The sequence below is a fragment of the Panicum virgatum genome, chromosome 7K (genome assembly GCF_016808335.1).
Source record: "Panicum virgatum strain AP13 chromosome 7K, P.virgatum_v5, whole genome shotgun sequence".
NCBI lineage: Eukaryota > Viridiplantae > Streptophyta > Magnoliopsida > Poales > Poaceae > Panicum > Panicum virgatum.
The window spans coordinates 52,101,728-52,116,397 of NC_053142.1; the positions used below are offsets into that span (position 1 = coordinate 52,101,728).

Here is a 14,670-nt window from a genome sequence, read left to right on the forward strand (position 1 = left end):
ATACAATACAATACAATACAATACAATACAATACAATACAATACAATACAATACAAAGAAAGCGGCAGATGCAGCACGATTTGTTGGTGTCTGGCCAGCTTGGATTGTGCTCCCACGCATAATCTAGCCTCACCTGCCGTGTCAACGACGATGACAACAAATCAGCCAGTACTTGCCAGACATGTACAGCCAGAGCCAGGCGATCGCGTACGCGAGCTAAGCTACAGGTCAATCGGCCTGTGCTGTGCCTCTCACCTTACGCCGGCTGGGGCTCTCTGCTCTCTGGCCGCCACTTGCCGCGCCCGCCAGCTCGCATTCCATTCAGGAACAAAGCAAATAAATCCGTAGGAAATCACGCACCGACCCCCTGCTGGAGTGCTGGCTGGCAATGGCCACCAGCCGACGGAGACGATCGAATCGGCCACGGGCAGTTCAATTCAGACAAGCACACAGCTAAAGCGTATCGGATCGGAGTAGCTGTTCTGTTCAGTATCAGCTGCTGCGTATGTACGTGCAGGCATGACTCTGATGATCTATATTACCGGCCGGACACCACCACCACTACCTGTAACAAGCAAGTGCTGCTAGTTTAATCGCGGGTGCGTGTGAACTGTCCGTGAAGCCGTCAGGCCTTTTTCAGGGCCTATGCAAATGCGCCCTTGACCTGATCTGATGATGAGTCGATCGCGTGTTAGGCCGGCAGGACGGACATGACATGGATTATTGTTTCTTGTTTCTAGACCAGTCAGTCATTTTTGGCACATGTCAATGCTGTGGATTCTGTTTGATGCTTCACATTCAGCGGCAACGGTCCACGGTTACAGGTAGGTCCGCTTTTGACGGCCCCGGATCTCTTTTTCATTGTTTTATTATTTTATTTATTTACCATTTGCTCAGCGGCGACCAGGTCAGTGACCTGCTTTCTCCCAGCATCACTTTCAGCATGCCATCGATGGAAAATTGACGCCAAAAGCAGCTTATTAGCACTTTGGATGAAGCTATTTGATGCGGAATGGATCCTACTAGTGCCGTGTCTGTCATGCTGGCGTCATCTTGGGCACCAGCAGAACCGCGCGGGAGCTGGCTAGCACTAGTAGTTCAAGCTGCTAATGGTTTCCTAATTTTGTCAGTGCTGCTAATGTAACGTAGCAGTCGTAGCAATAATCTTTCATACTAAACCCTGAATACCATGTTGACTTTATGCGTAAAGGTCAGAGCAGCGTCGCCTTCTCCTGCAGTCGCGCTGCCTGCTGCAAACACACTGGAGCCATTTGATTTTTGAAACACGGTCAAATTCCTTTAAAAACACACACGGTCAAACAGGAGTAGAGTATTCAAACGGGACGGGTTCGTGCACATGGAAAGCTGCAATGCAAGAGGCCGCAGCCGCCGGCCGAACGGTCGTTCGCCGGAAACGCAAGCGTGCGTCGCTGATTTCCACGCAGATTTTTCTTTGTTTTTTTTTCTGCTTTCGAAACCTGGTCTGGTCCCCGCAGCTTTTTGAGCTGGATTCTGAACAATTGTTAAAGAAAGGGGCAAGGAAAAAGAAAGGAGAGAGGTGAAAGCGTCAACACTGGTTGCCGCGCAAGCACACGAGGTCCGTGACCGTGACCCGGGAGGCCAAGGGCAGCGAGGGAGAACCGCCCCGGGGCCTCCTTGTCCTTGATTTGATGCTGCTGCTCCAAATTAAATTACCGCTTCATTTGTTTGATGCGATTACTGTAATACTAATATACTAATAAACTGCTGGTAACCCCGCACAGCTCCCGAGTACAGGCATGTCGGTAGAATAAATTATTAAACCACGAAATATTCCCGGCGAAATAAAACCATTATTACTAACAAACAGCAGCATTAAGTTATTATTAGTAGTATTTATTTACTAGTAACTAGCCAAGAAATAATAATAATACTCCTCCTCCTACGCCAACCAGCAGCAGTTGCCAGTTGCAGCGCCCTCCTCTCTCCTCTCCTCTCCTCTCCTCTCTGGGTGGACGCACCGCACCGCACCCCAACTCCCAAGCCCTCCCAAGCAGGCAGAGGCAGCAGCACACCGAAGAGGGAGGCGACGAGAGATCCCATCCCATCCCATCCCCTCCGCTCGCCGTCTCCCTCCCTCCTCCGCGCTACGCCCGCCGCCGCTTCGGTCCCGCCCGCCTCGCTTTGCTCGTCCGGCACAGGTGACAGCCGCTTGCTGCTTCCACTTCGATTCGGTGCTCAGATCCGAGCGCGCTTTCAATTCCACTCTCACCACCCATCCCGCTGCCCTCTTCGCTCACGTGCAGGTTGCATCCCGTTCCACCTCCTCCGTCTCCGGGTTCGGCTGGATCGAAATGGGCGCCTGCGTGTCCAAGGTCACCGACTGCTGCTGCCGCACGCCGCGCAACGGCATAACCAACGAGACAACTGACGCTGGTGGGGTGATGCTTCCGCCTCTCCCATGTCCGCTTCGCTCTTGCTATTTTTGGCGCCTGGTTTTCCCTCTCTCCAGATATCTATACCTTTTTTTTTGGCGTTTGCTATATCTATTTTTTTTTGTCATCTAGGAGTTTTCATTCCCCCCACGAGATTGTCGGCTCGAGTAGGATTTTTGGGTGTTTGGATTCTCTTGTGCTTGCCGCATCCGCATTTGGAAGGTTGTTAGATTGAGTAGAGTGCTTGTGGATTTGTTCCGCCCATTCCAGTTCGATTGCTGATATCTGCAGTTACGTCTTCACACTACTCCTGACAGACTCCTGAGTTTTTCTCCCCTAGAGGAACTGTTTCGGATTTCGATGCTTCTTGATACCTAGTGATTAGGGCTGCGGCTTTGGCAGGTTTTGTTAGGTCTGCGGATTACCTTTTTCCATGGAATTCGGACTAATTTGAGCGGAACGCCTTTCCCCTTCTTTCCATAATAGTGACGGAGGAGCAGGGGGAGGCATACGAGCTGCCGGTGTTCCAGGAGTTCACCTTTGAGCAGTTGCGCCTCGCTACGTCAGGGTTCGCGGTGGAGAACATCGTGTCTGAGCACGGCGAGAAGGCGCCCAATGTGGTATACAAGGGCAAGCTCGATGCCCAGCGCCGCATCGCCGTCAAGCGCTTCAACCGCTCCGCCTGGCCTGACCCGCGCCAGTTCCTGGTACCCCCCGCTGCCTTCACTTTTACCCTTTCTAGTTATGTGCATTTGGTGGGTGAGATGGATCGTTCGTTACCTGCTTGGTCATTGTGGGAATGGTAGATTCTTTGCAACTTTTTGATTGACATACCTAAGCCTTCGACTTCGAGTGCCTCTTATCATGGAGGTTGTTGATTTGTACCTATTCCATAGTAGACGATATGCATGCCTGTAATCTACTTAATTTCGCTTTTGGATGGATTATGATGACTTGCAAATGGAAGTGGCACCTACCAACTGTCTGCCTAACATTTTTCTTTTCTTTTGTTTGATTATTAGATTCCATTCCTAAACAAGTGTTTAGTTGTGTGAGACAGCAATCATATCAGCTGCTATCAGCCCCATCATTTTGTCCATCCCTAAACATTGCCTTTGGCCCCTTCCTTTTCAGATTGAACTGGTTAATGCAAGCTTACACATATATCTAGAAATAGAATGCATATATTGTCATCTCAGTAACGATATCGTGCCAAGTAAGGGGACTTTTCGGCATTTTTATCCATCTGAATGGTGATGCTTTAACAGTGGCCATCAACTTTTGTCAGCACTTTTTGTATTTTCGATTTGATTCTATTAGGTCTGCTTCTACTAGTGCTTTTTGTGCCTTTCAAATCGCCACACTCACCTCACAAGATATTTTCTCACTTATGGTTCTGTTAGTCCATTCTAAATTTGGTTTGCATCACATGTAATAGTGTAATACATAGAGGAAAGCATCCTCTTTATTGATGTGGAGTTACTAAATCTATTTTCTTTACCACTAATCTAAGACATGCCTAAACTGACCTTTTGGGGAAATATTTATTGTTCAGGAAGAAGCTAGATCAGTTGGCCAGATCCGGAGCAAAAGATTGGCAAATTTGCTTGGTTGTTGCTGTGAAGGTGATGAGAGATTGCTTGTTGCAGAGTACATGCCCAATGACACGCTAGCCAAACATCTTTTCCATTGTGAGTCCTTTCAAAACGCTGATGTTTTAATTATTTTTAGCATTTGAAACAATTACCATTCTCCCAAATCCAACGCTAAGTACTACAAGGTTGACACTATCGCATTTCTTAACTACTAGCTTCTGTTTGTGCAATTTATTGATAGTGTAATTATGCCCCCACATTGTTCTGTGCATTTAACAGGGGAATCACAAGCAATGAAATGGCCTATGAGATTAAGGGTTGTTCTCTATCTTGCCGAGGCTTTAGAATATTGCACCAGCAGGGGTCGTGCTCTCTACCATGATCTCAATGCCTACAGAGTTCTGTTTGATGATGTGAGTATAATGTAATTTACTTTTTCAACATGGTCAGCGGTGTTTTCTATAACCTAGTTATGTTGTTTACACGCTGCAGGACTGTAATCCTAGACTTTCCTGTTTTGGCCTCATGAAGAACAGTCGGGATGGAAAAAGTTACAGTACCAATTTAGCATTTACACCTCCAGAATACATGAGGACTGGTAAAAGGAAATCTCTTCTTACTTTCTAATGACCTATACCTAGTTCCGTTAAATAGCCATTTAATGTGAGTTCAATAGTTAACGCTGAGTTTCTGAGAAACTATTAATAATGTTATCATGTACTGTGAGATATCAAGATCAAACATTTTTATTATTTTTCCTGTGGAACAAAGCAAGCTTTTATGTTGTAGTCTTGTAGAAGTGTAGCTACCTTTGCGAAGCTAATTTGGCTCTGCCATTCAACGGTGCATCCCAATACAGTGCAATTTTATTTTATGTTATATTTTAGAACCATTTTATGGCAGTCCTACGATCTGGGCATAACTTTACGCACACTGATGGTTTGATTTGCGAAGTAAGACCTACTTGATACTGCAGATACAAATGATGATGAAACTGGCCATAATGCCTGCGAATTCATATTTTCGATTGTGTGTCCTTCCTTTGTAACAGCCTTATATTTAGCTTAAAAATTATACATAGCTTGAACTGGTTGGAAGCTACAGACCATTTATTTTTGCGTTCCTTGCACCAGAAGATCAAATTATCTTTGTTTAACTCTGTATAAACATGAAATCATTAACATCCCACTCATATTTCTCCTTTTGTTTTACTGGCAGGACGAATCACTCCTGAAAGTGTCATATACAGCTTTGGGACCATGCTATTGGATGTTCTTAGTGGGAAGCATATTCCTCCTAGCCATGTAATAACGTTAAGCTTTGATTATCTGAGAAATGTTCTCGTTTTCAATTTCTTGTAAGCGCTTTTTTACACTTACTGGAATGGCAACATGTGCTACCAATTTAATGTGAATATGACTAGCTAGCCCATAGTCCATAGAAGGCTTATTTAGCAAGAAACATACCCTTTCTTTGTCTATATGTTTCAGTCTATGTCTATATGAAGCGATGTGAGGTGATATAGTATCAGATTATAGGTCCTCATTGCACCAACCAGCATGGAAGCATTTGGTGTTATCTAGACAATAAGAAGGGAAATCTAGTGATTTGGATATCGTCTTGACTATTTTGAATTCTGAGGAAGAGTGGCCTGATGACGATTGACATACCTGTCTGAGAACTAAGTATAACAAGTCAACAGTACCTGTTAGATAAAAAGATTGTTATCACCCATGCAATTCTCATTTTTTTCCTTCATCTTTACAAGACTAATGACTCTGGGGCAAATATGTGCAGGCCCTTGACCTGATTCGAGATCGGAACTTTAATATGCTTACAGACTCGTGTTTGGAGGGCCAATTTTCGAATGAGGAAGGAACAGAACTGGTGCGATTAGCTTCAAGGTGCCTTCACTATGAACCCCGTGAGCGACCTAATGTAAGATCACTTGTGCAATCATTGGCTCCTCTTCAGAAGGATGTTGAGGTGAATACTTTCCCCTTCTATTGGTACAATGCTCAATAACAGTGTCTACTATCCATGACTATGCTGAGAAAATTATGCGATGGGTAGGCTATTTCAGTCATTGTCTTCCAACAGTTCATTTATATCAGCACACATTGTGCATAGCATTTTAGTATGTTTCTAATTTTACCTGATAAAATAATTGGATTGGGCAAGGGCCATTATCAGTCTTTTTGTTTGATTTAGACCATTTTAGCCCTTGTCACAAGATATTGTTTTCCAATCATGTTGAACTAGTATCAAATATTTAAATCTTTTGCAGACTCCGTCTTATGAACTGATGGACATTCCACGTGGCGGTGCATCATCTATCCAATCATTACATCTTTCCCCTCTTGCCGAAGCCTGTTCCAGAAAGGATCTGACAGCAATACATGAAATTCTAGAAAAGACAGGCTACAAGGATGACGAGGGGACAGCAAATGAGGTTCATTTCATTCATTCATTTTTCTTTAGAGATTAAAAAATTGCTTCTCCATTCTTTAAACAAAACATTATTAGATGCATTGGTATAATCTGTTGCACAACAAAACATACATAATATTTATACCGGTTAATCATTTTGATGCACAGCAGTCTCTTAGAGCAACACTATTGTTAATCATAATACGATGTTTGTCGTGGTGTTGCAAACCACGGCCGGGTGGCGGAAGGCACCCGCCCTAGCCCAGAGGGTGTGTACTCAGGGGGTAGCTAGTCTTAGATCGATCTCCCTCCAGAACACAAGAAACACAGCAGGATTTAGAGTGGTTCGGGCCGCCGGAGCGTAATACCCTACATCCACTGTGTGTTGTATTGCCTTCCCACAAGCGTGAGGAGGTGCGAGAGCTTGAGTCTGTATGGATGTGGAGATGATGTGTGAACCTGTGTTCTAGCGGGCGTGCTCTCCCTTTTATATGTCCAAGGGGAGCACGTACACTGAGCGGGGCCCCGACATGTGGACCCGGCGATGTATTATAAACTACACTTTGGCCTTCAATGGCTCAGATCCGGAGATCTTGTCGTCGGCTTCTGTGCGTAGTTTCTGACCAGGGATGGTCTTGAGTTGTCCTGTCAGGGTAGAGTCTAGCCTTTGCAGTCGCGCGTCGAGGTTACGATGAAGCGCCGAACTACTGACTCAGTCCACTGTAGCAGCGTGCACTGTTGCTTCAGTCAGTAGCTGGTCATCATGACTCGTCGCTCATGCGCGTAGCGCTGAGTCTTTAATGCTTGTCTCGGTATCTGGCGATCCACAGTGTGGACTGACAAAAGCTGCCCCGTGCCCAGAGGCAGCAGATCCCGCCTCAACCACTCGCACTTAATGCGGGTGGGTGAGGGAGCTTCCAGCGGAAGGCTGGCGCCCGCGCCCGCGTCTGCGTGACACGTGGCGGCTCCGGACCCCACCCGAGCAGCTTGCTGAGCCGAGAGCTCACGGGGGTCCGGATAGGCACGTGGAGGTCCCGGACCCGCCTGCGGGAGTCCGGATGGCACGTGGAAGTCCCGGACCCGCCTGCGGGGGTCCGGGTCCGCGGCCACAGGTGCTGAGCATTTCCACCTCTGGGACACGTGGTGACACCGGACCCGCCCCCAAACGGGAAGCGGGTCCGGGACCGTTGGTCCGGTGAGATGGAGTCGGAACCCAGGAGTCCGGCTGCTCAGCTCCTTAGGGCGTAGTTACGGATAACTACGCGAGTCTTGGCACAGTAGGAGTGGGTACCCCAGTTGTAGGGTACCGACAGTGGCCCCCGGGCCCGCCTCGGGAGAGGCAACGAACCCGCAGGTGGGGCCACTACTGTGAGCAACTTGGCTGCTTCTGGCACCCAGCGGTGCGCGCCGCAAGGGTCTTGCCCTGCATCGTCCATCCTTTGGGTCACCTGCTGCATCATCACGTTTGGACCTGCACATGACTCAAGGTAGATGCTTAGTAGCGTGCCCACGGGTCCCAAATCCTGTTGGCTGTAATCCTTTGAGATGGATAGCTAGGTTCAGTGAACGAAGCTCAAGGGGCCGGCCTTTAGGTTAAGAGAAAGTCCGGACCTCCAGGTTCCCAGTCCTAGGTACTACGGCACTCATTCACAGGAGGTGGTGCGTGCAGGCTTAGGGTACGGAACCAGGCTAAGCGGCTACACGGCTCCGGACCTCCCCGGAGAATGAGTGCGCTTCCCTGAACCTGCAGGTTCCCAGGGGTCCGAACCCCTCTCTTCCATGAGGGGTCTCGAGCTAAGTCACTAACTAGCCAACTCAATTCGGACCACAATCACCGCACAAGAGTAAGAAGCCACGTGGGGGTTAGCGCAAACAGAATGCGTAGATTGAAATTGGAATGTAACATCCTTAGAGGCGAACTAAGAATAAACTTTTCCTTTATAACTAGATGTACATGAGATGTGCGATGTAAGCCAGAACACGGGTTTATGAGGCCGGAGCTGTCCGGACCACCGGGCCCCCAATCTTAGGTACTACGGTACTCGTCCTAGGGAGGTAGAGCATGCAGGCTTAGGGTACGGAACCAGGCTAAGCGGCTACATGGCTCCGGACCTCCCCGGAGGGTGAGTACGCTTCCCTGAACCTGGTTCGCAGAGGTCCGGACCCCTCCACGGGGGAGGCTCACCGGACTGGACCACACGAAAGTACTACCTAGTTACAAAGGAAAATGTTTTATTCCCTGCTGGGCCTCTAAGTGCAGGACTTACAGAGATGTAGAGTCGGGGGTGCGACCGGAGTCGGCTTTCCGCCGGAGAGAGCCACCAGAGTCGGCTTTCCGCCGGAGCGGGCTTGGTGCGACCGGAGTCGGCTTTCCGCCGGAGCGGGCTTGGTGCGACCGGAGTCGGCTTTCCGCCGGAGCGGGCTTGGTGCGACCGGAGTCGGCAGTCCGCCGGAGCGGGCTTGGTGCGACCGGAGTCGGCTTTCCGCCGGAGCGGCTTCCTCTCATGAGTGAGGTATGCTGTGAGCTGGGATTTGTCGCTCCGCCGCTCGCAGCTTGTGAGGGGGCCCTTGACGGGTGCCCTGACTCTTGCCGGCGGGCGGCGCGCGCCGCCGCCAACGGTGGCTGCTCCACAGGCACAGTTGCCCCTGGAGCAGGAACGCGAGAGGCATGTGGCGTGGAGGACGCCACCCCCTCCGTCATCTCCACGTCGTCCACGCGAACCATGGGGACGAAGAAGATGATGAAATGCGACCAGCTAGCCCCCCTACCTGGCGCGCCAAATGTCGTGGTGTTGCAAACCACGGCCGGGTGGCGGAAGGCACCCGCCCTAGCCCAGAGGGTGTGTACTCAGGGGGTAGCTAGTCTTAGATCGATCTCACTCAAGAACACGAGGAACACAGCAGGATTTAGAGTGGTTCGGGCCGCCGGAGCGTAATACCCTACGTCCACTGTGTGTTGTATTGCTTGCGCTCTCCAGCTGGGTCTTGAGAGAGTCTGAGGATCTCCCTGTGTTCTAGCGGGTGTGCTCTCCCTTTTATATGTCCAAGGGGAGCACGTACAATGAGCGGGGCCCCGACATGTGGACCCGGCGATGTATTATAAACTACACTTTGGCCTTCAATGCCTCAGATCCGGAGATCTTGTCGTCGGCTTCCGTGCGTAGCTTCTGACCAGGGATGGTCTTGAGCTGTCCTGTCAGAGTAGAGTCTAGCCTCTGCAGCCGCGCGTCGAGGTCATGATGAAGCGCCGAACTACTGACTCAGTCCACTGTAGCAGTGTGCACTGTTGCTCCAGTCAGTAGCTGGTCATCATGACTCGTCGCGCATGCGCACGGCGCTGAGTCTTTAATGGTTGTCTTGGTAAATGACGAGCCGCGTCGGTAATTGGCGATCCATAGTGTGGACTGACAAAAGCTGCCCCGTGACCAGAGGCAGCAGAGCCCACCTCAACCACTCGCACTTAATGCGGGTGGGTGAGGGAGCTTCCAGCGGAAGGCTTGCGCCCGCGCCCGCGTGACACGTGGCGGCTCCGGACCCCTCCCGAGCAGCTAGCTGAGCCGAGAGCTTACGGGGGTCCGGATAGGCACGTGGAGGTCCAGGACCCATCTGCGGGAGTCCGGATGGCCCGTGGAGGTCCAGGACCCATCTGCGGGAGTCCGGATGGCACGTGGAGGTCCAGGACCCATCTGCGGGAGTCCGGATGGCACGTGGAGGTCCCGGACCCACCTGCGGGGGGTCCGGGTCCGCGGCCACAGGTACTGAGTATTTCCACCTCTAGGACACGTGGTGACACCGGACCCGTCCCCGAGCGGGAAGCGGGTCCGGGACCGTTGGTCCGGTGAGATGGAGTCGGACCCCAGGGGTCCGGCTGCTCAGCTCCTTAGGGCGTGGTTACGGATAACTACGCGAGTCTTGGCACAGTAGGAGTGGGTACCCCAGTTGCAGGGTACCGACAATGTTCATCTTCAGATACTCTGAATAGTTATACAACCAAAATTTTATCCTGCAAAATATCATGGTATTCATTTGATGTGGTTTCAGCATGTAGAAGCCCTTCATATGCTCCATAATTGTTAATTACACAGATTATATTACACTGACTCTTTCTGTGGCTTCATCATGTAGTTTGAAATTTGAGATTTGCTACCCTATTTGTTTCACCAAATTGTTCATATTACTTTGCTGTTATGTGATCCTCTTTATGCCCTATCTGCCACAGCTCTCATTTCAAATGTGGACGAATCAAATGCAAGATACTTTGAACTCAAAGAAGAAGGGAGACACTGCTTTTCGACAAAAGGATTTTACTACAGCCATTGATTGTTATTCCCAGGTTGCTTTCTCTTCCTTTGTTCTGCTCATTTATATGGATGTAACAGAGATATTGGAGTTGCATGATCGAATGTGATTATAATCATGTTTTCCAATTTGCCTCCTAATATTTTGAAGCACTATCATAAACAATAATTCTGGGTTGCGTAGCCTAAAACTTTTGCTGTTCCATGTTTTAACTATGGGTCTATGGCAATAGAATGGGAATGTTCATTGGAATTACCTCATGACCGTTGTTGACTTCATCTTTTTTTGCTGGCTCTTTAACATGCAGTTCATTGAAGTTGGCACAATGGTTTCACCAACCATTTATGCTCGGCGCTGCCTGTCATATCTGATGAATGACATGCCACAAGAAGCATTGAGTGATGCAGTGCAGGCTCTAGTAATATCTCCAACATGGCCAACAGCATTCTATCTTCAGGCAGCAGCATTACTAGCACAAGGCATGGAGAATGAAGCTCAAGAAGCACTAAAAGATGGTTGTAGCCTAGAGCAAAGTAGCAGCAGTGGGCATTGAGTGCGAACAGATTTGTAGTCACAAAGTGCACATAATTTCAGGTACATACTTTCTACAAATCTTAATGGTTTACTAGCTGCCTAAATGGTTATTTTTTTTAGATCTAACATGCTTAAATACCAGGGAAAGATCCTGTTTATCTAAAGGACATGACCAGAGTTTCATCTCTTGTAGGTTTTTTCAAAGTCAAACTTTTTTAACTTTGACCAACAATATCTCTAAAAATAAATTATTTCAAACAGAAAAGGTTACATGTTATAATAGTTGGTTTCACGATAAATCTACCAAGATAATTTTTATGTTATTAGCCTCTATGATTATTTTTCTATTTGCAGTCAAAATTGAAAATATTTGACTTTGAAAATATCTTGGTAACTCTGTCCTTCCTGAAACCTGCGAATATTTCTTGGATGCTTTGAGTTCTGAAGTTTGGAATCTAACTAACTGGTCATTATATACTCTTAGCAAGAAGACGGGATTTACTGGAATCTATTAGTTGATACGAGGCTGGTTTCAGTTTTATCTACTACTAAAAAGAACCGGATGGTTTGTGCTCGTTGTTCAAACCCCTAGTCACTAGACTGTGAATTTTGCTATGCAGCATTGTTCCTAGGATCCCTGGACCTTTTTTTTGACTTTGTTGAGATCGTGGTAGTCAATTGAAATTTCATTGAGTCCTTTTTCAGAACTTTGTAGTCGGGAGAAGTTCCATAAGCATGATTATCACTATTTATTTTGGTTGTGGTGCAGGTGCTTGTTTGAACAGAGTATTAATGGGTATGGAAGCAGGTGTTGGTGATTTGTCAATTCGGCTAGGGGTTGGTTAACCTTGTTCAGATTTTGTGCGTGTGGAACGTCGTCCCTCCCATATCTTCATGTAGGATGATGTATATATGGAAGAAAGCGACAACAGAGAGGCCCTGAAAGAGATGGCAAAGACATCCAAAGGTGAATAAGTACCGCAGACAGGAAATTAATGGAGAAAGGGAAACTTTCTCTTGGTTCGTCCAGCTGAAAAAGGAAACCCAAGGGAAACGTCAAAAAGGGGTTGCTGGTGTACATGTCCATCGTGCTGGTAGTGGGTGTGTAAACCTGTACAGCGAGGGGTTTTTTTCCCAGGCTTTGTTTCATATGTGTTAGCTCCCATTGGTATATTTGTGGTGAAGATGGTGGAATTCTTTTCAGAGGCGAAAAATAGCGGTGTTGGATGGACTGTTCCATTTATGGATCACCGACGCATTCATCCCTTGCGGCCCTGCTCCAGTTAATTTTGTAGTACTACTTGGGGGTATTCGTCCGCCGGTTGCATAATATTGTGTCTGATTGTTCATGCGTGGCAGCGTGGGTCTCGGGTATTTCGTATTGATATGGTTACGCGCAGATCGCCGCTGCCGTGCGGCTAGGCACAGTTTGTTGGTGCTGGATCAACACATTAGATTTGAGCTGCAAAGCGTAAACAACAAATCAAACGCAGGCCGCCGGGACTCCCAGGCCCGGAGGCTACGTCAGTGATTCTTGGCAAACCTAGCGACGATCCTGCATGTGTCGACCATGTCAGGTACTCGGGTGTTGTGAACCGTAGCAACGTTTGCAGCTAAAAGGACCTGGAATGAGACCTATGACATTCCATCCTAGTCCTAGGCCTCGCTAACAGAGTTGGCCAATCGATTTGCTTTCCCGGCGATTGCATAGCAGTTGGTAACCACTCTCGCTCCTACCTCCATTCCTAAACCACGTACGCCGCCACACCCTCCCGCTTCATTCCAACCTCTTCACGAACTTTTCACTTCACAAGGCACAGACAGCAGATACGACCCAAACAGCTCTCCTAGCTAGCTAGCTAGCAGTTCTCTAGCTCTATAAATCCTCTGCTGTGTGTACGTTGCCATGCCCTCAAACGCAATTAAGCAAGCTACCCCAGCAGCGAGCAGCTAGCAATCATCTCACAAAAAGCTTGTACTGCCCAGCAACAACTTCAACGCGACAGCAACGACGACCATGAGCACCAGCGAGGCCGCCCCGGCCCCCGCCGCGACTGTCATCCCCATCGACGACGTCGCCGGGCACCACGGCAAGGCCCCGGCCGTGGCCACGGCGCCTCCTCCCGCGGCATCGTCAGCCGCCCCCGCCCCGCCTGCTGCGAAGGCGGCGGCGCCTCGCAAGACGTGGCTCCCGTTCTTCCGGCGCGCCGACCGTGGCAGCCGGTGCGTGGCGCTCGTCGACTTGGTGCTGAGGATCGCGGCCTTCGGGCCCGCACTCGCCGCCGCCATCGCCACGGCCACCTCCGACGAGACGCTCTCCGTCTTCACCCAGTTCTTCCAGTTCCGCGCCCGCTTCGACGACTTCCCGGCGCTCCTGTCAGTAGCTTGCATTGCATTATTGCATTGCTTACTTGATATATAGCGTACATGCATGTTGAATCGACGAACTAATTAGGAAATATATATAATAATAATGGCAGGTTCTTCATGGTGGCCAACGCGATCGCGGCGGGGTACCTGGTGCTGTCCCTCCCCTTCTCCGCCGCCATCGTCCTGCGCCCTCAGGCCATCGGCCTGCGCCACCTCCTGCTCGTCTGCGACTTGGTGGCTAGCTAATAACTCTCTCTCGATCTCTCAAATTTCTTGCACTCGATTATATTATATTGCCTGACGCATAGTATGCTTATTATTGTTGCTGCACGCAGATCATGGTGGGGATGCTGACGGCCGCGGCTGCTGCGGCGGCGGCCATCGTGGACCTGGCGCACTCGGGGAACATTCGCGCCAACTGGGTGCCCATCTGCATGCAGTTCCACGGCTTCTGCCAGCGCACCAGCGGCAGCGTCGTCGCCTCCTTCCTCGCCGTCCTCGTCTTGATATTCCTCGTCATCTTGGCCGCCTTCGCCATCAGGAGACGCTGAACTGATCTGAATGCTAGCTCTACCCATTTCGTGTTCTTTGCTGCCTTGAATCGTGTAATCTCGGTCGTTGTGCTATGAGATGTTTCTGTTCGAGTGTGAGCAGTGGCTAGTGGAGTGGATTGTACGCACTGTTGGTGTATGTGTTTATTTAAAATCTATTGCCTGCAAAATGCAAATGCAAGCCGATCAGCGTGGTCCTGCCTGATTGCAAGTACTCATATTCAACGGTCTTTGACTCTTCAAGTAAATGAAGTGGAACATATATAGCTTAAAACCCTTATAATATATTGTACTATTTTATTGTTCAACGCGTAGAACAGCAAAGGCGTCATGGAAAATTGGAAATGGCTGGAGCCTGGAGGTACAGTACAATTTCAATCAAAAAAACTATTTCCAATTTTCAATAAAAAAGGGAACAGATGTATTTTTTTGAAGATCTGGCCCAGTTGGCCCCGATAGAAGCCCGGCCCGGCCCAG

At 49.0% G+C, this 14,670-nt stretch overlaps 2 protein-coding genes across 2 annotated transcripts; both read left to right on the forward strand.

Moving 5' to 3' along the window:
- The first annotated feature begins 1,934 nt into the window (after positions 1-1,934).
- LOC120642164 (probable serine/threonine-protein kinase BSK3) lies at positions 1,935-12,537 on the forward strand. Its single transcript, XM_039918577.1, has 12 exons — positions 1,935-2,180; positions 2,286-2,415; positions 2,901-3,121; positions 3,970-4,105; positions 4,289-4,422; positions 4,502-4,607; positions 5,228-5,313; positions 5,807-5,995; positions 6,297-6,461; positions 10,659-10,772; positions 11,046-11,332; positions 12,042-12,537. Exons 2-11 carry the CDS (start codon positions 2,334-2,336, stop codon positions 11,289-11,291), a joined length of 1,479 nt encoding a protein of 492 aa, XP_039774511.1. The 5' UTR covers positions 1,935-2,180; positions 2,286-2,333; the 3' UTR covers positions 11,292-11,332; positions 12,042-12,537.
- A 652-nt stretch (positions 12,538-13,189) lies between these two features.
- On the forward strand, positions 13,190-14,413 carry LOC120643164 (casparian strip membrane protein 1-like). The gene is made up of 3 exons (XM_039919682.1): positions 13,190-13,648; positions 13,753-13,876; positions 13,978-14,413. Exons 1-3 carry the CDS (start codon positions 13,290-13,292, stop codon positions 14,191-14,193), a joined length of 699 nt encoding a protein of 232 aa, XP_039775616.1. The 5' UTR covers positions 13,190-13,289; the 3' UTR covers positions 14,194-14,413.
- The last annotated feature ends 257 nt before the right edge of the window (positions 14,414-14,670 follow it).

Excerpts from the sequence above, each read along its gene's own strand:
- LOC120642164 (XM_039918577.1), top strand. The coding sequence starts at position 2,334 with ATGGGCGCCTGCGTGTCCAAGGTCACCGACTGCTGCTGCCGCACGCCG. Across the intron at positions 4,608-5,227 it reads TCCAGAATACATGAGGACTG|GACGAATCACTCCTGAAAGT; the intron begins GTAAAAGGAAAT and ends TTTTACTGGCAG. Across the intron at positions 5,314-5,806 it reads AGCATATTCCTCCTAGCCAT|GCCCTTGACCTGATTCGAGA; the intron begins GTAATAACGTTA and ends AAATATGTGCAG.
- LOC120643164 (XM_039919682.1), top strand. The coding sequence starts at position 13,290 with ATGAGCACCAGCGAGGCCGCCCCGGCCCCCGCCGCGACTGTCATCCCC. Across the intron at positions 13,649-13,752 it reads GACGACTTCCCGGCGCTCCT|GTTCTTCATGGTGGCCAACG; the intron begins GTCAGTAGCTTG and ends TAATAATGGCAG. Across the intron at positions 13,877-13,977 it reads TCCTGCTCGTCTGCGACTTG|ATCATGGTGGGGATGCTGAC; the intron begins GTGGCTAGCTAA and ends TGCTGCACGCAG.